The sequence below is a fragment of the Penicillium macrosclerotiorum genome (assembly GCF_028827735.1).
Source record: "Penicillium macrosclerotiorum strain IBT 26536 chromosome Unknown utg000010l_segment0_segment0, whole genome shotgun sequence".
NCBI lineage: Eukaryota > Fungi > Ascomycota > Eurotiomycetes > Eurotiales > Aspergillaceae > Penicillium > Penicillium macrosclerotiorum.
In genome coordinates this window covers 1429718-1453293 of record NW_026643089.1, presented here as the reverse complement: position 1 = coordinate 1453293, position 23576 = coordinate 1429718, and the positions used below count along the sequence as shown (strand labels likewise).

Sequence of the window (23576 nt, the reverse complement as noted above, 5' to 3'; positions counted from 1 at the left end):
CGCGACAGCAGAGAAGCGGCAAAGCAAGTCACTTCCGGGTGCGGAGGATTGACAGAAGGTGAAAAAAAGAAAAATTAATTCGCTTCATCTCTGCTTCGATGGCTAAACGCAATTCCCGCCTACCGGCCCGGTTTCTGCCGATATCATCGGAATCCCCTCGTGCGTGCCTGAGGCTGTCAATCTGCCTGTTTACGACTTGGAGTTCCTCTCTCGGCCAGTTGGTTGCTGCTTAACACTTGGTTCTGCTTTCTCTCCTATGCTTTTGACATGTTGGACTGTTATATTCATCTTCTATATGAAAACTTTACATCTACTCTGGTATCGTTGCACGTAAACAAGAGCTGGAGGGTACAGATATTCCTATCAGTAGAGATGGACAGGGGATATATATATATCTCTACCTCGTTACAGTACACGGCTTTGATGCTAGGTATGGATTGAATCTAAAAAAGGTGGACATAAAATGTGCTTGTATGCTTGTATCTATGTTGATTTGAATTTATTCCCATGCTTGACAGTGATGATCAGATGAGTGAACAAGGCGACTGCCCCACAAAGATTGAATAACGAAGAAATAAACAGCCCGAGATGCGCCATTCCACGTCTCTCAGCAGTACTAAAGCCCCTGATGACAGCACCGGCCTACCTATGGCATCGCATCCATCGGTATATGCAGTACCTCTGTGATGAACCATTTATCAGGACACTTGGTAAAATACAAGCATGTAACGCTTCAAAGATAGCAAGTCTGAGACATTAAAATGTTGTCGTTCAATCATAAGTCATTATGCAAAGAAAATATGAGTTTGGTCATGCTGGCCTTTTAAGTAGGTCAGGATGTTCATTGAGAAGCCCCAGCTTCTCCTGATCCGTCCATCGCTTCTAAGTCGGTCCCATTGAGAATTTGATTTTCGCCCTGCGGGTATCGATACATGGAGTTGGGTTGGAATTGATGCCAACAGCTAGATTCGTTAGAAAATACTTAGGCAATAAAGCAGGACCATTTAACATACCTCGGGGCCTGAAGAACATATCTTGCCATGGCCTCCCGAAATCGACTCTTGTACTCCTTTGGACTGGTCACAGTTGGACGGTTGCGACCACCTCCAGCAAACCCTCGGTCTTTGATCCAGGACTCAAGCTTTTTATCCCAGGTGTACGTCCGGATGCAGTCAATTATCCCCACCACCAATTCGCTGCGCTTTTCATCGATAGCGATCATTAATGAATAGTCCATGACATTCTGGCGACCTAAGAACAGGGTGTCGTTCCACACGCTTTGTCCCAGTAGCTTCTTGGAGTGTTCTCGTGCGAACAACGGTGTCTCATAAATGAAATCAACCATGTTCTCGTCCAGCAGAACCTCATCCCGTTCGCCAGTGCTTTCCACTTTGCGATTTCGCATTGAGCCTTTCAGGTCAAAAAGTCGGCTAGGCACCCGATCATAGAAGAGGTTCTCCATCAATAGCAAAAACCAATTGCTCTCTGCACCTGTCACCGGGTTCTTTATAATGATTTGGTAAAAGCCAAACATTTTTGCGATGGCAGATGGCAAGTCATGAAATAGCGCTTCAGACATTATCTGAAAGTAAGCCGGAGCAAATTTGAGGAATGCTTGGGTTTCAACTGGGGCCAGAGACTTAAGGACAAATCGATCGTCAAGAGTCTTGAGGAAAATAGATTTGGTCTTCCCTCCCTTTGAGTCCCACTTCATGCACCGAGACAAAGACTCTACTATGCGATCGGCCACACCGCATTTTTTCCGGAGGGCTTCGAATTGCTCAGCGTAGAACACCTTGCACAACATCTTTGCTTGACCTTCTTGGAACTGGTATTTGAGATGGGTCCCGGTCTGACGCAAGAGCGCATGTTCCAAACGAGCTTCATTCGCGGCTTCCCTGTCATGCTCGAGTTCTGGGAGATGGCCTTCTAGTTCGTCGCAGCGTTCTTGAATGCTGGCCAGCTTCTCCTTGTAGTCAGAAGAATCCAGAGCAAACGCGATTAACGAGCTGGGCTCATCTTCTCGCACAATGATATCACAGTCGGCGAAGACATGGTCCCCCACACTCAGTGGATAATCTAGGGCCGCCCAGCCACTGGCAGATCTCTCAGACCAGAAATTTGTCAACATTTTCAGGAGAGTTGTCCGCTCATGTTTGGGCAGATCTTTGAAATCAATCGAATCATCATCTGGCAATAGTTTGGTCTCTTCCTGTGAGTCGACAGGGTGAAGATCTTCAGCCGTGATTCGCTCCTCGTCACTCCGCTCTCCATCGGATAAGAGCCGAGAATCGGGGCGAGTGATGCGTTCTGAATGCGGCTCTTGAACCGGAGACTTTTGTTCTTCACGCTCTACTTGACTCGTGAACTCGTCGCTCTTCCGATTCGACTCATCCGATGGCAGCTGCGGGACTGGAGGAGAATCTTCACCATCGACAGGAGGCTCCCGTTCTTCCACGGCTTCCTTTACATTCCTATAAACCTCCACAATAGGTTTTGAGGATGGGAGGGGAAATTGACGGGAAAAGGGACCGCGAGCAGCTCGTTGCCGCCTTTCACGTTGTCTCTCTTTCTCGAATTCACGGCTAAGTTGCTCAAAATGCCTGGCGAGATTTGAGACACGAGAGCTTCCTCGCTTGGGGGTGGATCTTGGGATAAGAGAGTGTCCCGGAGAAAACCGTCCACTTTTGAGAGCCGTCAATCCTAGACGATCCGTGAATTTTTTCTCGGATGCCTTGGTCGAATCCCCACGCGAGCTTTCCGATTCTGTCGAGAGCGACGGGCCGAGTTTTAAACCAATGGATTTCTCTCTGATAATGTGTGCCGGTTGAGACTGAGCCCGTTTTAAAGGAGGAGATTGGGCTTTGCCAGACTGTCGGAAAGCACCTTCAGTAAGTCTGGGAATTGCAGAAGGTCGATTGCTTGGCGGAGTGCTTGGTAAACCCGTAACATCCTCCTCTTTTGATTTGACTCCACTCTCTGGGAAGGCCGCCTCAACTTTAGGGGGCGATGGCTGCACAATATCCTTGGAGTGATCGTCACCAACAGGAACCGGGGATGTGTCTTCGTTGGAAAGGGGCCGAGTCAGAGGGTTAGCAGGATCTGGCACTCGCTCTGACTGACTTGAAGGAACAGCCAAATCAAGATGTCGCACCTCTTCCTTCGCAACAGCCTCATCTTGAGGAGAGGCCTTTTTGCCATTGATAGCATCAACCGCAAGCGCCGATTCCTCATGAGTGGTAGGAAGTTCGGGCAACTCGACAATTTCAGCTGGTTCTTCTCGGTGCTTTTTCCCAGCATGTTCTTCAACGACGGAGACCAACACATTTTGAGTTTTTTCAGGAGAAAGCGTCATGCGTCGTATCGTCCGCGGTTTCGCGTTTTCCCGAGTGCCCCCATCCTCCACATCGATTGGAGTATGAATCGCATCATCGGGAGCCACACTGGTCGCGTCTTTGTCAAGGAAAATTTTCTTGAGTTGCAATGTTGCCAGTCTCTTGATATCTTTCTCCGACGGAAAGAAATTCTTTTCGAAATCTGCGAAGATGGTATCCCACTCAACGACCTTCTCTTGCACGGCACGTAGAACTTCATTTAATGGGATAACCTCCCAATAGCGCGAGCTTGTGTACTTTTCCTGTAACCGCCAAGTCAAAGCAGTATGGTCATCAGTGGCCTTCTTGACTAGACTGTCAATCTCTTTCTTGCAATCATCCAATAGCTCCGGTAACACACTTTCGACATTGATGCCCTTCAAACGCGCGTGAACAGATCTCATGAACTTATTGAGACGCTCTGCAAGCTCAGTATATAGAGTGTTTCTCAGCCTCAGGTCATTATCGACTTTCCATGTAACACGAGGTCGGGGGACAACAATCTCCAAGAGATGGATCGTGTCATACTGAATGCGAATGGCAACATCCTTGAAACCAAAGTAGCGCAGATGGTCTCGCTGGAGGTCATGGGGACACACACCAGCACGAGCGTGCAAATTTCTGCCCCAGAAGGAAACCTCCAGATATTTACCGAATGAGTATTTCCAAGTGTTTTCAGACATTGGTGTGACTTGAGTTTCATTGCCACAGATCTTGCAGGCGCTCCACATAAGCACCGTATCTTGCAGCCCCCGAAGCTTTGAAGGGTAAGGTTGCACCAGGACACTAATCTGTGCATCGCCGTGGACATATTGACGGTGATGCTCAAACATGCGCTTCTCGCATCCATTCGCCGTGCATATAGCGTTTGCTGTGTGGCAGAGGTCTTCAACGTACTGACCAACCGTGCAATCTGGCTCGAATATTGTGTCATCGCCATGCTCGTTGTAGAATTCCAAAGCGAAGGTATCGGGACCCGAACAGGGGATTGATGTAGTCGTACAAACAAGGCTGTAGAGGACAACGATGTTCTGATGAGCGTACGGGTCGAACATGTTAGAGTTCCCAGAGACGTAGGCTTCCCACTGTCGTTTCTGAGTTTGGTAGTGATATAGTGCGCGATCATACTCTGCATCATGGGCCGCGCGAAGGACCTCTTTGACCTTTGGCGTGGCATCATTGGGAGACTCGTGTACCATTTCAGGCGTTATAAGGATGAATTTTTGAGGCTTTCTTTTCTCCTCGTCAGTTTGGTCGGGGTAGTCCTGGTCACGGAGCCTCTTGAGGTAAGCCAGTCGGCGCTCCATCTCTCTAGTTCGCATGAGCAAATATGGGGGCTCAAATTTAACAAATGGCGACGCAGAAAGGATTTTTGTTTGATGATCATGAACCATATTGTCATAGTAGGTTGGCATAGGGATGTCGTCAGGGACCTCCATAGTTTCAGGCACTGTTGTCGGCTTGCTTTCCGAATCCTCTGGAACTTTATCATTCGAGACTCCAGGATGAGTAGAGCCCAGGCCGTTATCGGTACCTGCCGAAACAGCATTCTTTTTCGCCCCATCAGAGACAATAGTGGTATCAGTGATTGATGACGGCAGCTTTGCAAATTCGTCGCGCATCAAGTTTGTTTCAAGCCGAAGGTTGTAGACGACATAAACCATGAATTCTGTGATTTGCTTGACTTTCGTAAGGACTTCCTCATCTCCACCGCGTAGAACAATTGTGCATCCAAGCTCTTTGGGGCAACCGGAGACATACATGTATGTTTTCTTCCGCCCAGAATGAACATACGTCTTGACATCAAAGCTGCCACAATCGCTATGCAGAGCAGTAGTCAAGAGTTTGTCCATGGATGTCACAATTCGGGTTTGGGTACATCTTGAAACTGCCTCAAGGACTGATGGTTTCACGTTATATGCAGTGGCAATGCCTGCCTGTTCAAGGAGTCCGAGAGCCAGACCCGAGACGTTGGTCTCAACAAGAAGCAAATTCGGTCGCAAAGCAGCGATTCGGCTGACAAGGTTCTCAAGGAATTCACGCTCTTGCCGGATGACAGGCTCAAGACTCATGAAATGCTGTTGTTGACGGGCATACTCGAGAGGGAATGTAATGATCAGGATGTTCGGTCGGGGAATACTTCTTGACATGCTCTTCAAAGCAAGATTCTTGCTAAAGACAAGCCCAGATACGTACGAGGTATCGCCAGGTCGGCCACCGGGAATCTTTTTCAATTTGACGTAATGTCGAATATCCATATCATCTCCATGTTGAACATCCGGGTCGACTTCATCAGCTGCCTTCAAAAGAATTGGCATAAGGGCGTTTTCCCAGCTTTCATTGTTTGGAATAAACGCCTCAAGGAGTAGTTGGCGTAGAAGCCTCCGAACATGCTCTAAGCTAGCTTTATTCAGCTCCACCGGGGGTGCGCCGGTCCCTCTCATGGATGAACTTCGCGTCATTTTGAATCCGGTCTGGTTCGAGCTAATAGGGAAAGGAACACCTGCTAGCGGTAGATCGTGTGGGAACACACTATCTTTAGATGCCCTTGGGGAGCCACGTTGATGAACGCTGCTAGCAACGCTCAGATTGCGCCGCCGGGAGGAGCGAGGTAAATTGACAGCTCTTGAACTGCTCAAGCTGGCTTCGTCTGGATCACGGCCTGATTGATTGACACTGGCAACGCTTCGATCCCCAAACGCAGATCTACCCTTTTTCATCGCAGCAAGAAAACCACCCAAGGTAGCTGCCCTCTCGGTGTCCCCACCGCTCTTGGACAAATTGCTTTCCGAAACAGCGGATAGTAGGTTAGGTTGATCATCACCACTCGAGGCATCATCTGAAAGATACTGGGCTAAATCCGGGTCAATTATATTGTCTTTATGAAATGCGGGAAGTCGAGACTCTGCACTGAAGTCATCAGGGTGGCGACGTTGGAACGGTGCTCGATCCTCGTGGTAAGGCTTGAAACTCCGAATATACTGCTGCCGAGAATGATGCCGTTTATGACTGATGGAGTGTGCTCTGACCCCCAGTGAAGACCTCAAAGACCTTGACGAAGTAGGTCTGGTCAATGGACGATCGGAATTGATCTCCAGGACCGCTGAACGGCGATTGTGTCCTTCTCCTGCGCGCCGGGTAGCTGGGATAGCCATTGTTGGGGTCTTGATCACATGGTCAATGGATTGAGAGATGATTGAAGAGGTATCATCGTCATCTGCGGATGGACGGCCCCCGAGCCACCCCAGCTGAGTTCAGAGATCCGAGGGTTCATAACGATAGGACTCTGCTCGCTATCAGAGAATTCAGATGAATCATCATCATGCGCATTTATCATCGCTTCGCATGGCTTGCAAACACGAATGGAGCCCGGCTGGCCAAAGCGACTGCCCGAAATAAGAAGTGTACATTTCGAATCGAAGATCTGACCACAGGTACGACAATGGTGTTTTCTGCGAAAGGTTGTGAAGGGTTCTCCGCAATGAAAACAGTCTTTGGCATTTTCATCCCGCATCCAGAAGTCCCTGCTGAGCAACCTACTCCGGAGCTGTGATAAAACACCGTCGCTCTGTTGTTGAACTGCTGCCGGAGCTTGGGTCGGTACCCGAGAAACAGCTGTATTCAAAGGCGGAAGAGAAGATACCGTGGTCATTGTCTCGGCTGTAGATGCCCGCGACATAACGTAGCCGGGTAGCCGGTTTCTTGTAGTAGGTAGCCCTGGTTTGTCGCCTGCCAGTGACTGAGGAACATTATTTGGCAACTCACCAACATTTGTGGAGTCCCGGGGCGCTGGTGTTGCACCACCCGATGCTGAGTCTGCACGATACGAGCGGTCCTCCGGGGGGTTTATCTTTGAGAGGCTGTTGGAAGCGGAAGTAGGGACTGTAGACTCATCATTGCCATTAAAGGACATTCTTGAATTCGACCTGGTTTCGTAACTCTGTGTTTTGGAGCCCTGGGTGAGTTCAGAGTGTTTCGAGCTTCGTAATCCAGTGGATTGAGATGAGTTATCTGGAGGTCGTGATTGATCTGCATTCGAGGATTTTCTAGGCAGAGCATCTGAAGCATGGCCTGCGGAAGTTTGCGACCCGCTGACATCCAGCGGTGTATGTTCTTCTTGGAGGCTATCGTGTGTCTTTGTAGACAAAACTGGTGAATGAGAAACATTCTGGCTGAACACAGAGGATGTTTGACTCATGGACATGTCAACAGGACCATCTCTACTCCCAATACTTGACGATTCGGCCTGTTTAAGTCCATGTGAAGGCGTATTGAGAGAGCTACTCCGAGACGGACGGACTGCGCCGACGGCGTTCACATGTACCTGGGCGATCGTGGAATCTGCTGCAATAGAACCACCGGTTGATTTTGTGAGCGGAGTAATGTGGGGTTTCGTCCCCGGCGAGGGAGAAATCGAAGTCTTGGAAGATACGCTAGCTGTCTTGGAGGAGATTTTGGAGCTCTTGCCCTGGTTCGACAGCTGCGCAGCGTCTTGACTATGTTGTTGAAAAATTGGAACAACCGGTGAGTGAAGTCTCGATCCCTGTGATGAGCTCGGATGTGATGGTGCATAATCTGTCGTGGTGGTCGCGAGGTCTGAGATAGATTTGGTCATAGAACGCTCGGATGTTGGGCTTCTAACGGCTGGAGTGTCTAGGGCACTCTTGTCTGCAGATTTGGCACCGCTCACGATATCTCTCATGCCACCGACCGATGTTCTAAAGCGACTGTAGAGCCCGCTAAGACCTCCCTGCAGCTCCTCTGACAAGCGTTTCTCCTCTGAAGCCGATACCGGTGCGGGGGGATTGGTGAACTCGTTGAAAAGCGTCAACGAGTCGGACTGATACGCTGTACTGTGAATATGGTCAAGGGTCGCGTTTATATTTTCTCTCTCGGTTCGGGTAGTGGCTAAAGAGCCCCTCGATCCACGTCGTCCGAGTGGAAGAAACCCAGACGACGCAGAGGGGCTAGGTGTTTCGTGCGACTTCTGCTCCATCGGCGGAGTTTTGTTGCAGTCAGGCCCGAGGCTCAAAAGGTCACCCCCAAAGTGGAGTCTGGGTTGCTTTCAGAAGTCGAGCATTTGGGGCGAAGATGCTGAAAGCGCTCGGACTGGGGAAAAGTCACCCAGTCCGGTGAGATGTCTCGGGGGTTGTATGAAAGTGCGAGTCAAGGCCCTTACTCTCCGCAGTTTCCTGCCCAATGACGTGGGGACGCTGAGTAAGCCGATCGCGTCCCGCGCGTCTTATCGGCTATCGGTGATTTTCGTGCCTGGACGTGTATGTCGGATGACAACGTCGATGTCTTGTATGCTCCCATTGCTCTGCCGGATATGACTAGAAGAGGATTTACCCCAGTCATCCACACAGATGGACATGCACGATGAGTCTGCCAAATCCGTGGATCGCAAACCTCGTCAAGCGGTGCCTGGCCTCCTATCTTGGCCACACCCAGGAAAATGATGTCGAGGTAGAAGATGATGGAGCCTGCCTGAGCTTCGGCATTCACGATTCGACCTTAACAGCTCTCATTGCAGATGTATGTCTCCCATATGTATCTAAAACAGTGATTTAATGGCGCTGACTACTCAATCTTCTCTAGTGGGGTCTCGGATCCTCATGCGACAGCGGCGTGCTGATGGAGTCGAGCAATCAAATTGACGCGATCTTCCCTCACGATTCGATAGAAAATGCAAAAGCTCAATCGAGGACCCTATATTCAAAGGAAAGCAGCCTCATGAAGCAGCGGATTGAACTCCTCAGCTTTAATCTCATTTTCCCTTACTCGACATCCGCACCCACTTTCGACGTCTGTCTTCGTGTAAATCGATTCCGTATCAATTGGGGCGAAGAGAAAAAATTCAAGCCATCGAAGAAGTTAAAGAATGATAAAGCTGTCAGAGGCCTGTTGGAACAAGCCCAGCGGAAAGCCAAAGATGCCAGCAGAGCTTTCAAGCCCATTGAAGCAGTACGCTCGCCATCAAGGATCTCAGATCCAAGTCACGGAAATTCCCCAGGGACAAGAACCACAGAGATAAGCTTTCCTCATGGTGGGGAATCTCAACAATTCTTCTCCCAAGTCCCCAACTATGAGCGCGATACATTGCAGCATAATCCAATTGGCGTAAACCATCCGGTCTCGCGTGCTTCTGCGACGCTACTTCAACATCTTGCTTCATCTTCCCGGCCGAACTCAAGAAATGTGTCTCTATCCTCTCCATCTCCACAAATACAAGCAGATGAAATGGCTGCGAAAAGAGACCCTCTCCAGATGCTTGTTGGTGGAGAATCTATTGCGAATGGTGCCCACAAATTACTCCCAATGGGTAATGAACACGTGCGAGAAGACTCTATATCGTCTCAACCTGAAAAAGAAAATAGTGAGAGCCTCATGTATAAAACTCGGGGGCTCGGGATGATGCGGCTTCTCAAGCTTCATCACATTTGGAGAAGGACTATACACCAGAAGCTCTCAACGAACACAATCGATCCCCTTCAAGAAAGCGAAATCGTGAAAGCATGGAATTTCAATCGCAAAGGACTATCGAAGAAACACATAATTCACAACATGCTCCAGATTCCTTAACGGTGTCTCCATCTAGAAAAAGACAACGCACCGATGCCTCCTCCCCAAAGCTGCCAGATCCCAGAGAACCTGAGAGCCTACCAGTTCAAGTGACTCGGGTCCCGGATCCTCAAGCCCTAATCGATGCGTCTAAGTCGGTTGCAGATGATCCTTCACCTCCAACAGACCCATGGAATGGTCTTTCGAAAATATCCGATAGAGATGTTGAAATCCTCAAAAGCCAGGCTGATCTCTTAGATGGTATTTTATGCTGGATTCCGCCTCTGCCTGGCGACCTTATGCCCCAGGGACATGTGCCGCCCCAGCTTCTCAAACAGTGGAATGAAATTGCTACACTAAGGCACCACCAGCAAGCCGAAGACAAAGCAATCTTAGAACGACCAGTTACTCCAACCCAAGACATAATATCATCTGCTGGCTCGGAAGATGGCACTTTGGGAAATGAGAGTCCTGGACGTGAATTTAGCTGGTCTGCTAGCCCAGTTGATACCCATGCCCAGAATGTCCTCCCGCCAAGCAGCCCCGTGAAGGAGACAAGGCGAGACTCAACACCCCACTGGGGCGAAGCCAATGTGAGAAGGGATGGAAATGCCGGTGACTTGGAAAATCGCAAGAGCCCTCGTGACATGCCACAGAAAGAAAAAGACACTGCTGTGTCCTCAAGCCAAGCATCTTTATCTGTTTCAAGGGACTCTATATCTGCCGAATATGACAAGAGGAACCCGGTTGAGATTCCTTTGTGTCCGGTTGAAAATGGACAGGGTGAGCCTATGTGCCACGGCAAACAAAGGAGCCCTTCTCTTGAGGCCCCTGGGATTGATTCCCAATTCCAATATTTGTCAACGAAAAGACCCGTCCATCTAAGCAGCCCCAGATCTATTGCCGAATGTCATGATGTTATAATCGAGGAGAGCGATGATGAATCAGTGATGGACACTTCGGTGCCTATTGCACTGGGTGAAAGTTTGCCACCGACGCAGTGCAGCCAAACAGGGCAGGAAGTCACACAGTCGGGCATTTCGCTAACTAAGAGAAACATGGGGCATGTTCAAGTCGCAGTCACTCCCATAATTGACATTAATAAGGCATATCGGGAGGACCCTAACAAACAACAATCCCAGCTTGATTCATCGAAGTTACCATTCGACTCTTCTCAGGTTCAAAAGGGTTCCTCACAATCTCGTATTCTCAATACCGATCCTTACCTTGGCAGCTACGAGCGGGATCACTCATCTCACGAAATAATTGACTCATCTTCGTCGCAGTCAGAAGATATAGTAAAACGCCAGACTGAAGTTGCTGTGCCACAGACCCAGTCCAGCATGAACTCCCATATGCCGTCATACTCGCAGGGTGTCCCTTCTCATTCGCAGCATGACATTGTACTCGACTCTTCTGAGGCAGCTCAACGCCACCATGACTTACTCTTACCTCATCAAGATTCACAGATCGAGCCCTTCACTCAGCAGTTAGAGAGCTCTTATGCACCTGATTCACCTCTCCTTAATGAATCTATCCTGGCTCATGCTCAGCGAGAATCACCCAGTGGGCCTGAACCATCTCCACAGGTCTTGGGTCTGGAGCATCGGTATCATTCTTGCAATGAACAAGACTGTTCACCTTCTGGAAGTCCCAAAGGAACATCCCAGACTCCTCAAAATAATGCCAACCAGGCTTTACCTGCCACGAGCGCAGAGTTGGTTGCACGGCGCCTGGGATTCATCCATGATCCCACAACGTCCGTCGAGGCACAAAAGGTGTACAAAAAGTTCTGCAATGATTATCCTCGCTACATTGGTGACTATCGCCATTTCACAGAGCTATGCTCAAAACTACAAGCAGTCCGAGACAGAGGACAATTGCAGCGATCGAATTTGTGGGATGATTTCATTATTCTGCATCTTGACTCGGATGTAGGATATGTATCATACTTTGCGGAGTGCAGGTCTCAAGGGTATGCCGATTTGCTTTCCTACGAAGAATATTTCCTCACAAATGTTTTGCAATCTGTGAATAAGAAACGCAGCCTATCAGCCCATGACATCGAAGTGGCAGCATCGCAATCTACGTTGCAGGATACGGCGTCTCCTATCACTAGTAATCTGCTTCCTTCGGCTTCATCCGCCACCGAGGCCCAGACTTCGAACGCTTTTCTTCCATCAGGCTTTGTAGGCCGCTTCCCACAGACTCATGCCAGTTCATTCAGGGTCAACACCGGTCATGAACTACTTCGTGAAGGCGAATCAATATTTGCCCCGACAGCCTTGGAGTCCTCCGGATCCTCGGTGATTATCAAACAAGAAAGTCAAGATACAGAGTTCCGCGATACTATCATCAACGAAACAGTGCCAACAAGCTCGCTTGACATCAAGCCCATTCTATCCAATGACTCTATTGCCGTGAGTCAACATCTATCGATCGAAACTCAGATCACAAGCACACAGGATGAGCAGAATATTTCCAATGGAGGCATAGAAGGGCTCGACGCTGAAGAAGTCGATGCTGAAGAAACCGACGCCGAGGACACACGTCACGAAACCGCCAGCATTGAACTCGGCGACGAGAGTTTCATCTCCAACGCAACGTCTGCCCCTGGTGATGATGAGATTCCCGAAACAGAGTCTGAGACAGAGCCTGAAGAAGAGAATTGGTTTCTGTCTCTGCGGCGCATGTACCCTAGTGGCCCTGTTTGGTCTGACAGCCCGGACACCCCGTTCAAGCGTTGGGGCCAGGCCGACCAGAACGTTCTCAGCGAGCGGCAGCGCCGTGGGGGAGCTAAAATCCTGCTCGACGAGAAGGGAGTCATTCGACGGCCGATTCATCGCTAACTGTGCGAGCCTTAGTCGGCTTGCAGGACTCACACATAATTCATTTTTCCGGCGGTGCTCTAGAATTAACGATACTACGGTACTACGCCGGCACCAAACAACAAAGAAACAAGGACCGCGGGCTATATGCCGAGAAAGTAAGAAGCTTGTTGTGTTCAGAGCCTTCTGGCAAGAGACTTCTGGTCGTGGTGCCTAGGGGTTTACTATAGTCTGCTTTGCAGAATTCGTGTACATTATTACCTTGACTCCACAGTGATCCATTCCCCCAGTACTGAGTACTAGTAGTCTCTATCAATAGTGTACCCAAGCCGTAAAAGTGACTATAAATATTTTCGGTTCCTTTGGGTGCCAGGGATAATTCCCCGACGATATCGCCTATTACGGACCTTGTTTCAAAGTGCGCGGATGGGTTCGCACGCGCGTCTACCGAGTCGGCCTTACGATAGATAGACACCAGTATCTGGTGCCTCAAAATGCACAAAATCGCGTCTATGGAACTAAGTGATGAAGTACATAGAGGGAGAAACAAAGAGAGAAGCCAAGGGAGTACTTACGATAGTGGGCTCCACTACTGAACTATGTACAGACGGAGTACCGGGGGCCCACCGTGAACGGGGCACAGGAGCCCTGACTAGTGAACCTTGTACCACAAGTTAAGATAATGATCTTCGGAACAAGGGGAATACAGGGTGGACTATGGAGTACGTGTGGCTGTCACGAGAGACTGCTAACCTAAGCCCTACGATTTCAAGCGCATTCCGAGAGGATCGAAGGACTTGGGGGTAATAACAGGGTATTATAGGAAAAAGGTTCTTTTTGCTAAAAGGAGAAGTGGACAAGCTTTATGAATAGTTGGGACACCGTTTTTTATTCGTGAGAAACAATATACAGCATAAATGCAAATTTCATCAGGGAGATGCGGCTGGTAAATCACAGTCATCAGAAAGGAAATGGTCGTTAAAGAATAGAACATGGCCTGGAAACAATCGAGGCTGAAAAGATAGAAGATCCAGAAAAAGAAACCGCAGGTCCCAACGCCGAGGTATTGCCAGTCTAAAAACGCTTCATAAGGTTGCATACAAAGATAAATCGAGGAGATCCCCCCTTTTTTGACGTAAAAAAGCGGGCGGTTTAGGCGTGACGGAAAGGCTCGTAGGCGTTGGAATGCTGGTTGGTGTTGGTCATGGGGTATTGTCCGCCGTGAGCGGCGGGGGCCGGGGCGGGTACGAAGTGTGCTGACCCGCGCCGAGGGGCTCGTAGGTGTAGGGGGCCTTCTCAGCGGTGAGGGCTCGGGGGTTGTTGTGGCCGTTGCGGTGGCCGTAAGGCGAGCGGCCGGAGCAGCAGCAGATGCTGAAGAACCAGAAGATGAGACCGGCCAGGGAGAAGGCGACGGCCAACCAGGTCGCAACGAAGATGTTCTTGCCCATGGAAAGGGTGATGCCGTAGGCCTCGAGGGTGGCTTTGATGGTGCCTTTCATCACGACGAAGAGGACGGTCGAGGTGACGGAGGCGGCAGTGGTGAACAGAAAGGCGACGGCCGCGAAAATGGTGGTCACACAGCTGCCCCAGCGGCTGCAGATGGCGAAGAAGCCGACCAGGATTTGAACGATGGTGACGATGAAGGCAATCAGATAGGCGATGAACATCCACTTCGAGACGGCCTTGTAGACCTTCATGAGCTTGTTGTAGTCATCAGGCAGCTCGTCCTTGACGGCGGAGTCCTCAAGGCCCCAGACGGAGAGGGGGTCGAAGTAGAACTCGGACTTGGGCTTGGAGCATTCTTCGACGGAAAACTTGCTGTTGCTGATGTTGCCGTCGCAGTAGCTCCACAGACCGAATTGGTAGAAGTCGGCCAGCGTCGAATCATCCTGGAGTTGCTGGATGATATCGCTGACTTCGGAGGCGTTGACGCTGGTGATGCCATTCTCCTCGAGGATGTTTTCGATTTCGGTTGATGTTTTGGATCCGCTGCTGCTGAGATTTTGGAGATCGAACTATGCGAAGCAAAAGCAGGTCAGCGGGATGGCAATTCGGTGCTACTAGCGTGGCAAACCACATACCCGAGCGAAGTAGAGGTTGTTCAAGGTGCCGGAGCTCGCCTTGGTGCAGCCCAGGCCGACCATGATAATACAGATCAGCGAGGCGATGGTCAGCAGACCCGGCGTGAAGATACACGCGACACGACCGGCTTTACCCATGATGTGGTTGGTGTAGTATGTGTGTCGATGGATGATAGTGGAAAGATGGGGAGACCTAGTCCGATGTGGCTTGGCGGAGAAGGGGGAGGGGGGTGTGGTCGATGATGGAAGGAAGAAGGTGAGGGATGATTACGAAAGAGAAGTGGTTGGACCAAGGGCGACGTGTTGGTTTTATCTTTTTTATCTTGGGATGATCGGCAGTTTCTCAGCTGGTCGGCGGGATTTTGTACAGCCTCCAACGTACCCCAGCCTCCGGCAATAAAAGTTGCGAAATGAACGAAACTGGCGAAACTTACAGTGAAAAGTTGACTCTGAACGGGGCTGCGAGGCGCAGGCGCCCCTGCCGAGACCAATCAGCGACGGCGAATCGCCACAACAAGGACCCACTTTCGCCCACGCCACGTTTGTTTCTATTCGTGTACGCGCTAAACCCGAATGGGCGGGCTGGGTTGCCAGGACCACCGCGTCATCAAAATTGATTACGTATGATGCAATGATTCAAGTTGATTGAGATGGATCGGGCCCTTAATCTATCACACAGAATGCCTTTCTCGACGGAATGGTGAGACCAAGATGATCAGACGATCCCCCAGGAGATCAATCCAGTAATCGTGATGGCATCCCTCTACCACATCATGAGAAGGATCCGGATTCACCCCTGACCCAAAACTCGGCTTCCCCCCCCCCCCCCCCCTTCCGTGGTCGCGCACAGGATCGCCCAGCCCGCTGGCCCAATCGGGGTCAAACCCTGCCGCAAGCCTCGTCATCTTTCCTCTCTTCTTTTTGGGCTGCCTCCCAGCCCTGTGGAGCTCCGGCCGATTTTTTTTTTTTTTTTCACTTTTTATTTGTCGTTTCTTGTCCGCCCTTCGTCCCTTCACAGCCCTGGATCCATGCGTAAGCTTGCATCTGACCTATACCAATCCTTACCTATTCTGCGCATACCTCGCACCAGGCTCCCTCGTTTCGCGCTTGGCAGAGATGCCGTTGACCGGCTCACCGGCAAGCTGCACTATTCCTACTATTCCTACCGTCTAACTTGGAGGGCTTGCCGCATACAATATGAGATCGACCCGGGAGCTGGCTAGATTCTACGCAACGGTCGGTTGATCGCAACTAGGCAGTCTCCATTCTTCACTCCCCAACATCCACTCCACTGACGTTGATCCTGCCCCTCTCTTTCCTGGAGGTTTCTATCTTTATCTTTTCAAATAAACTTCTCCAGAGCGGAGAGATTAGATGGCGAGTGTGCTTCTATATTCAACCGTCCCACTCCTTGCTCCACTTCATACTATCTCTCCGGAAGTCACCGACGAACCTCGTTGTGAGAGGTGGGACAGCAATCACTTCACATTCCCAAACAATATAGCTGCCTAGTACATCGGTGGCTGTATATGTGCCAATCTGATGCATAGGTGTGTGTCTTCCTATAATCGGTATATGGGTACCGATATGTACATTACCGCTAGATCCATTTTCCTATCCCGCGAGTTGGCCGTTGGGCATACACACCAGACACAAGCCACAGAGCCGGACCTTTAGCCTGGCTTGAGATACGCCAGTCAGATACCCCTCTAGGAGGAGCATCTGCGAGTGTTAATTATTAACATCAAACTGTAGCGAAAACCGCACATTTTCTATACAACTATATACAAAACCAAAGATTTTGCTCCTTGTCAGTTCAAACCTCGCTACATAGTAATAGCCAGGAAACATCACCTATTATGCTGTTAGAGTAGTACTTGCAGGGTAGCCACCTGTTGATTAAGTAAGGAGAGAATAAATATCAATATTGAATCGTCATGAATCAAGGAGTAAGAAAGATGGTATATTATTTAATAACTGAATCTTGGAGAGATTCATTTCGAAAGTTAGGGGGTTTCCTTCTATATCATGAGATATGTAATTAACATGACATTCAATGAGTGATGACAATAAATGAGATATCTGTATTGCGTCACATTTGCATCCTTTATCTAGTAGTATCTATTGTCAATCTGGTAGGATACTGTATGAGCTTGTAAAGGTGGGATCCAACTTCCACCTAATGTCCAAACCACAATAGTCCCTTCTTTAATCTAGGATATCAATCTTTTGAGTAACTAGTTACCCTACATCGCTTATATAATTCAGCTTGGTCTATAAAAACTTCGTAGAAAATTCAAGGTAGCCCTTAGAATAATAAAGCCGAGTCAGGGTGGTCAAGCAAGCAAAGCCTTGATATCTCTAGACTAAGTAATCTACGCACCCTATTATAAGCACTTGAAGCACTTGAAAAAAAGGCATTATCTTTATTTTACCTCTCTCGCTTATCAAGGGACTATACTAATATTTATTGATTTAAGGATAGAAACTACAGGGCTCACTAAGGTGAATCCACGTATTTCCTAGAGAGAATATAATTATAAATTTCTAATATTTGCAAGATTGGGATAGGGTATTATCTTGACTCTTGCGAATCGAGTAGGAGTTGAGCGTATATTCAATTGTACTCGCGATATCTATTAATACCGCCCTGGTCCGCTAAAGCTAGATACAATCATTGGTCTGATAATTTGTCTTTTTGATCTAAATTCAATTGAAGCAGACATAGATCAAAAAGAAAGGGTATCTCTTGTTCGTGAGGCTGCTATGATCAATGTCGGCAGTTAACACTATCCCTTGACTATGTAGAACCGAGTAGTGACACCAAAGAGAAAGGATACCTGAAAGGGTTACAAGAGGAGAATTGCGATAATAAGACGGACAATATGGTAGTCTGTCAGGAACATGCTGTACGGCTCGCTTGAGGACCGGGTTCGAGTACGCCCCGGGTTTGACTTCGCTCAAAATTCCCTTCGACGATTTGATTCGCCGGATCACAATGTGATGGATGATACCGCAACAGCTACTTCGCCTAAGCCCTCGTCACAAAAACTCTGTGAGCGCAGCCCTGTCCAGGACCATCCACAATCACAGAGAGCCGACGGTCCCCCCTGGCCCAGTCCACTCCACCGACCACGACATTTTGTAACCCGAAGGCTGCCGCAAATTTGCCTCGTGAGGTTCAACCGCCCCTGTCTTCCTGTCTGCCTCCAACATAATCGAATGAGAGAAGTCTTTCACCCACGGCGTCTGAACAAGCGAAACAGCGTTCTCCCATGGCCCTTTCAGTGGCGCCTGTCAACCTTCCCTCCGGTGACACCGTGCTCCAGGACACGTACAGTACCTCGCTATGACTTGGCTTCCTTAATGCTAGCGAAACTCCGTCCCATGATTTTAACGTGCTTGTGCGTGCTAAAACGCCATGATCTAATGCACATTCTTCTAGCCAGTCCTCTTCTTCCCCTTCGAATGTACCGTAAACGCCTGGATGCTTCCAACTCCCGGATCCGGGAGACTTCGCCGGGAAATGAGGCAAGTGTAGACGGCGCTCGGTAACCGGGCGCTGACAATGCAAGGCACCTTGGATCTCCCTGGCGTAGGCTCCCATGAGAGAAGGGACTCCCACAAGAGGAACAGGGTAATCACGTCAATCACCTTACGAAAATGGACCAAAAACCCCAGGATAATTAAAGCCTATCACATAAGTTCGGAATGCCATGGCGAGACTATCATAAACAGTAATATTTAAAGCGGAACATGAAAAAGGAGCAAGAACGGAATAAAAACGATGAATCGGGAGGGAACAGAAAGTCATGGAGCCGTGTAAGATGATTTCTGTGTTAATCCTAATACAGTATCCTACCATATTGCATTCTATACAAAAATGCAGAGAATCGAGTTTTCCTGTGATAGCGGGACGCATAGAGAAAGAGGTGGGTCTTCGTGGTATTCAATGGCTCCTCCTCGACATTTACACTGAACCAGCTGTGTGCTGAGGAATTCCTAAAAGCCAGAAGATTCTATTCCGAGAATATGTTCTCTCCCAAGTCTCCCCTCATGTATTCCCTGGATACGGACAGAATCGAAGGTTTGAGGGTAGAAGGCCAACACCCGGACATTGACTGGAGTCAAGTCAACTTCGAGAACTTCTGAAACGGGGCCGTGACGCCGTGACGCTGACTCCGCGACATATAGATTCGGGATCCACTGGACTCTGCCAGTGGGTCTGTCAGTGGGTCCGACATGGCTTGAATTAACTGCAAGTTACTATTAGTGACGAGATTTGGAATTCAAATGGGAAGAAAGAGCATCGAAATTAACTAGCAGAGCAAAAGCATTCAACAGCAGGGCTCAATTGGTGGTCACTACCCCCTCTGCCCCTCTCAATTTACTAGCCTGCCTTGTGGCTCATATTTCAGCGCTACAAATTCTATTCTCGTCGTAGGCATCTCTTGCTAGCTTGGCAGGGTTCAATTCATTCATGTGTACAAGAACAATTACAGAAACTCTGAGGGTATTCCTCAGCATCCATAAGCCAAACAAAATTCACCTTTCCATATTTTCTCTTGCTGATATTTCCTTTATTGTCCTTGTCAACAACCCAAAGACTTTGTTTGACCTGATTGCCAGTCATCCTGATCTTCAGCAATAGGGATAAAAAGACGGCCGGGGCTCCTGAGCTGCTGAGCCAGCACATCATGAAACTTGAATGCCGCGGCACCAACGTGAACAACATCCCATTTCCCTTCCTCGCCATCTGTCTTGTTTGCAGTACCCGATTCTGGCCAACCTTGTCGTCCATCGCTGCAGTGAAACTCAACACGACCTGTATCGAGCAACGATGAACCACAAGCTGATTTTCTCATGTTAGCTTCGCCGAGATCTCTAAGCCCATCGACATGCTCGACACCGATAACCAAACTTGCTTCTCCAGCGATCTCGGCGAACAGATGTACTAGTAAGCCACTACCGCTGCCTATATCCAGAATCCTTCGGGATTGTCCTGGAATACCGATAACGCTAGGCATGCCTTCAGTTTCTTGCTCCGGCCTTCTCTTGGGCAACAAAAAGGGTAGCAATATCTCCACTGCTCGAGCATGCATCCATGGAGCACTTATTGTTGAGTTGCAACTCAGCCACTGCGGCTCGTTCTCATATGGCATTCTTTGGTGCCAAGCTGGTCAGGATATGATACAATCAAAAATTTGCGTATTGCATATCAAAGAACGTATCTGGTCAGCTCGTTCCTTAGGGATTATTGCGTGATGGTGATCGAGAAGATCTATGAGGTTCCATCCTCGATATCTGATAGTATAGGGTCATACGAAATCTAGTGGCAGCTAGTAATACACGGGATTTCCTATTTCAGCATAGTAATTATCCAAAGAGGAAAGGCCCTATTTCGACATAACAATTACTCAAGAGGGCAAGGCGGAAGGCAAGAATAGAAGGGTGGGGGCGAAGGTAGAATAAACCTAGAACTATAACACGCCTCTACTAAGGACCAACAAAGTCGAGTTTAGGAAGAGCAATAACGTAACGTATCAAGCGAACCAAGCACACGAACGAGCCGTGCACTCCAGAACACCATAATTTATGCGATAAATTATAATTCGGTGTCTCAACGACCGTGATTCTTCAGGGCTGAAAACAAACGCTATTTCAAAAACGTCGAGTGGGATCTCGTTCAAGGTGTGCCCCTGGGGGCATCTCGCCCTCGCAGGGAGGATGCTGTGCTAAGCGCTGCTTGTTGAAAACGGTAAATTGGGTTGGATTCTTCCCACGAGGCTTGGACAGCCCTCACAGAACTATTACTTTAAATGTTACTGTTGGCTAGCAGACCGAAGTGGGGGGTAGAAAGCGGCCGTGGTCTAAAGGGCGGTGTAGGAGTGAGAATTTATACGCCTCAGAACCCGACTACGATACGAAATGCTTGACGGTAGAATGAAGCAGCGCTTTAAATGCACCGTTCATCACAGCCAACATTCCACAAGTGACAGACCCTTATAAGCCTACGAGCCATGCTCACTATCGAGGGTCAGCGGTCGGACACCACGTTCTACTTCACGTTTATACCTGTCGACGCCCGCTCGACATCTTATGCGCCTATACAGAACCAGTCTGCTCCTTGTGATTCCAAAATTTCCAGCAAGACCTCGGAGCTATCAAGCTGCAAAAAGCGGAAGCGCCAACGATTTTCGACCCTCGAGAACTGCCTGCTGATAAAGCTGAAGTATGGGAAGAAGTTGTCTTGGCAGGAGATCACGGCTCACTTCCCCGACCGCAATTCGTGATCATTTCAGGTGCACTATTCTACCAAACTGAAGTGCCGAAAATTCAACGGATCTCATATTCGTCGCATGAAACACAAGTAAATAAAAAAATGTAGTGATCTTCTTTCATCAACGACAGAGACATGGGAAGAAAATATGAACCAAATCCATTTGCATCCGTTATAAGTTACAATTCCGAGATAATCGGCAATCATGGGAAAGTCCACAAACGACCATCACTTCGAAGCGTCTCTAGAAATTCCTTAGCTTAGCTGTTGGCTCACGATCAAATTGTTGCATTCAGATTTTTAAAAGACTATGACCATCTTTAATCATCACACACCTCTCCTTGTAATTTCCGATGAGCGAGTTCTTTCACGTAGTCGAGTGGAGTCTTGCAGGCTAAGCCGGTGGCATAAAGGTCCAGGACACTTTCTAAACCAAGAAGACTTATCAGCTCCTGGGTAGAAACAACCTAATCACTCCGTGATACACGAATGGTTTCCCGTCAAGATCTCTGGTCGCTGGTTCTACGTCCACAGCAAACACATACTTATATTCCAAGTTTATCCAAAGTTTCGTCAAGTCTCCACTGGCTCTCCATTCCTGGTGGGGAATTGGAGCACCCCGAGTCCCGACGGTCTTCGCTTCCGCTGGGACTTGCTCGACGCTGGTTTGGCTTATTGGAATGAATCTTTATACCACCCCGACAAGAACTCTCATCGACAACCCGTGAGGCAGAAAAGGGTAAACTAGGTCAAACCCCAAAAATCATTCTTTGTGGCCTTTTTAAGATTCCCCAAAAGAGGACTCAATGCTAATTTGCTGGCGACTTGGTTGGCTACAAGTGAAGCTGACCAGATAAACGAGACCACCAAACTGGAACATCCCAGGAATGTTTCAGAGACCTAGGCAACAGGCTATTCCGGCCAAGACAACTAGACTGGGACACATCACCAAACTAGAAATAATCACCAAACTTGAATCTCTAGAGCTTGGGCATATGCGAAATCTTCAACCTCCTTCGACGGTAGTCTCGGCCTCAGTCCATCGGAGTAGTTGGTGACACATGCCTGTGCTCTATACTGAATCCAAGCTCCGTGGGCGTACCCGACGTAAGTAAGCGAAGAAGTCCACGCTTCTCCAAATCTTGGCAGAATTGCTGTTTCGAAGATAAGTACTCGTTAGAGTGGATCGGATCCACGTTGTAAAAGTCCTCACTATTAGTTACCTCTCCGTTGCTCCGCTGTTAGGCCCCGGGGCTGTATCCCGACCAACGCAGTATAGAAGCTGCTTCGTGGTTCGGTGCTTTGCTCCGCGGTTCCTTAAGCAAGGTCTCTGTGTGCGTAGCTAAATCCGCAACTGTGCAATACTGATTGTGCTAGCATTTGTCGATAATATCGTCAATAAGCGGGTCGCTATTGAGCTTTGGAAAGTCTATATTCTATAGCAAGTCTAAGACCTTAGGTCTATGCTCGTAAGGATCGTCCACAAGATATTGATCGTTATAAACCTCAAAGCCGTAGTTGATCAAGTAGAACAACGAACCGAGGGCGAACTGCTCCGTCCGAGGACCTAGGAAACCGGTAGTTCCTAGTATTCCTTGGTCTGTCTCGTTACTGTTAAGCAGTCTTCCGTACGGGCAATAGCAAGCTTCGAAATATGTTCCGACTTCGGCCGTAAAATCAAAATCGGATATCTTCACTCGGTTACGATCAAGTAGAATATTTTCAGGTCGTAGGTCACTATAGGCGAGGTTAAGCGATTCAAGGAAAGCAACCCCTTGAGCAAGATTATGCATCCCTACGTATATTAAGAAGTTAGTTCCTTAGAAGCAAATATTAAGTACAGCGATTAAGTGTCTACTAACACAACTTTCGCAGTGCTAAGGGCTCTAGGTCTCCTACTTTAGTAACCACATAAGTTTGGTGGTCCCGAGTAAGATTGAATTGTCTCCTATAAGCAAGGGATATATCTAGAAAGGCAATTAGTTATTGTTTGCATACCCCTAGGGATCGCACCTCTCATATACTCAAGGAATATTCCGTCTGTAGTAAAGTAAAAACACTACACTAGAGAGGGACAGGGCGAATTCCGGGATAGAATCTCATAGATCTTGAGTTCTTTGTGAAATTGCTCCTTCTCTTCCTGGCCGGACTTAGGAACCTTGACCACGATGAGAGGGTGGACCTCGTACACAAAGGAGATGCCTCCTCCCTAGACCCAGTGTACACCAGGAAATTCGCGTTGAACATTCATATCAAGGAGAACAAAAACAAAGGAACATAGGAGGAACGAGGAGGAGAAAGGGAGAAACTTGAAACAAGCCAGGTGCACCACGTGACCATATCCTACCTTCGCCAGCGAGTAGTCTCTTGCGGGAATCGACCGACTTGGTTTCTCCCTTGATCCCTTCTTTCCAGGGCTCTGTTGCTCACTTTATGAAGAAATTCCTACCTA

The 23576-nt window shown here is 48.7% G+C and overlaps 8 protein-coding genes across 8 annotated transcripts; 2 read left to right on the top strand and 6 right to left on the bottom strand.

The window, feature by feature from the left end:
• Nucleotides 1-982: 982 nt before the first annotated feature.
• Nucleotides 983-6529, bottom strand: N7462_010162 (uncharacterized protein; the record flags this gene model as incomplete). Its single annotated transcript, XM_057081876.1, has 1 exon — nt 983-6529. The coding sequence occupies one exon, from the start codon at nt 6527-6529 to the stop codon at nt 983-985; it is 5547 nt and encodes a 1848-aa protein (XP_056928916.1).
• Nucleotides 6530-6543: 14 nt separating this feature from the next.
• On the bottom strand, nt 6544-8370 carry N7462_010161 (Zinc finger FYVE/PHD-type; the record flags this gene model as incomplete). Its single annotated transcript, XM_057081875.1, has 1 exon — nt 6544-8370. One exon carries the CDS (start codon nt 8368-8370, stop codon nt 6544-6546), a length of 1827 nt encoding a protein of 608 aa, XP_056928915.1.
• Nucleotides 8371-8753: 383 nt separating this feature from the next.
• N7462_010160 (uncharacterized protein) lies at nt 8754-12784 on the top strand (the record flags this gene model as incomplete). The annotated part of the gene is made up of 3 exons (XM_057081874.1): nt 8754-8909; nt 8973-9750; nt 9804-12784. The coding sequence occupies 3 exons, from the start codon at nt 8754-8756 to the stop codon at nt 12782-12784; spliced, it is 3915 nt and encodes a 1304-aa protein (XP_056928914.1).
• A 1181-nt stretch (nt 12785-13965) lies between these two features.
• On the bottom strand, nt 13966-14982 carry N7462_010159 (SUR7/PalI family protein; the record flags this gene model as incomplete). Its single annotated transcript, XM_057081873.1, has 2 exons — nt 13966-14778; nt 14845-14982. 2 exons carry the CDS (start codon nt 14980-14982, stop codon nt 13966-13968), a joined length of 951 nt encoding a protein of 316 aa, XP_056928913.1.
• A 4454-nt stretch (nt 14983-19436) lies between these two features.
• Nucleotides 19437-19871, bottom strand: N7462_010158 (uncharacterized protein; the record flags this gene model as incomplete). Its single annotated transcript, XM_057081872.1, has 1 exon — nt 19437-19871. The coding sequence occupies one exon, from the start codon at nt 19869-19871 to the stop codon at nt 19437-19439; it is 435 nt and encodes a 144-aa protein (XP_056928912.1).
• A 993-nt stretch (nt 19872-20864) lies between these two features.
• N7462_010157 (uncharacterized protein) lies at nt 20865-21137 on the top strand (the record flags this gene model as incomplete). The annotated part of the gene is made up of 1 exon (XM_057081871.1): nt 20865-21137. One exon carries the CDS (start codon nt 20865-20867, stop codon nt 21135-21137), a length of 273 nt encoding a protein of 90 aa, XP_056928911.1.
• A 1423-nt stretch (nt 21138-22560) lies between these two features.
• N7462_010156 (uncharacterized protein) lies at nt 22561-22917 on the bottom strand (the record flags this gene model as incomplete). Its single annotated transcript, XM_057081870.1, has 1 exon — nt 22561-22917. The coding sequence occupies one exon, from the start codon at nt 22915-22917 to the stop codon at nt 22561-22563; it is 357 nt and encodes a 118-aa protein (XP_056928910.1).
• Nucleotides 22918-23183: 266 nt separating this feature from the next.
• On the bottom strand, nt 23184-23543 carry N7462_010155 (serine/threonine protein kinase; the record flags this gene model as incomplete). Its single annotated transcript, XM_057081869.1, has 2 exons — nt 23184-23333; nt 23472-23543. Coding segments are annotated over 2 exons (222 nt in total), but the record flags the coding sequence as incomplete, so codon positions are not given.
• Nucleotides 23544-23576: the final 33 nt, after the last annotated feature.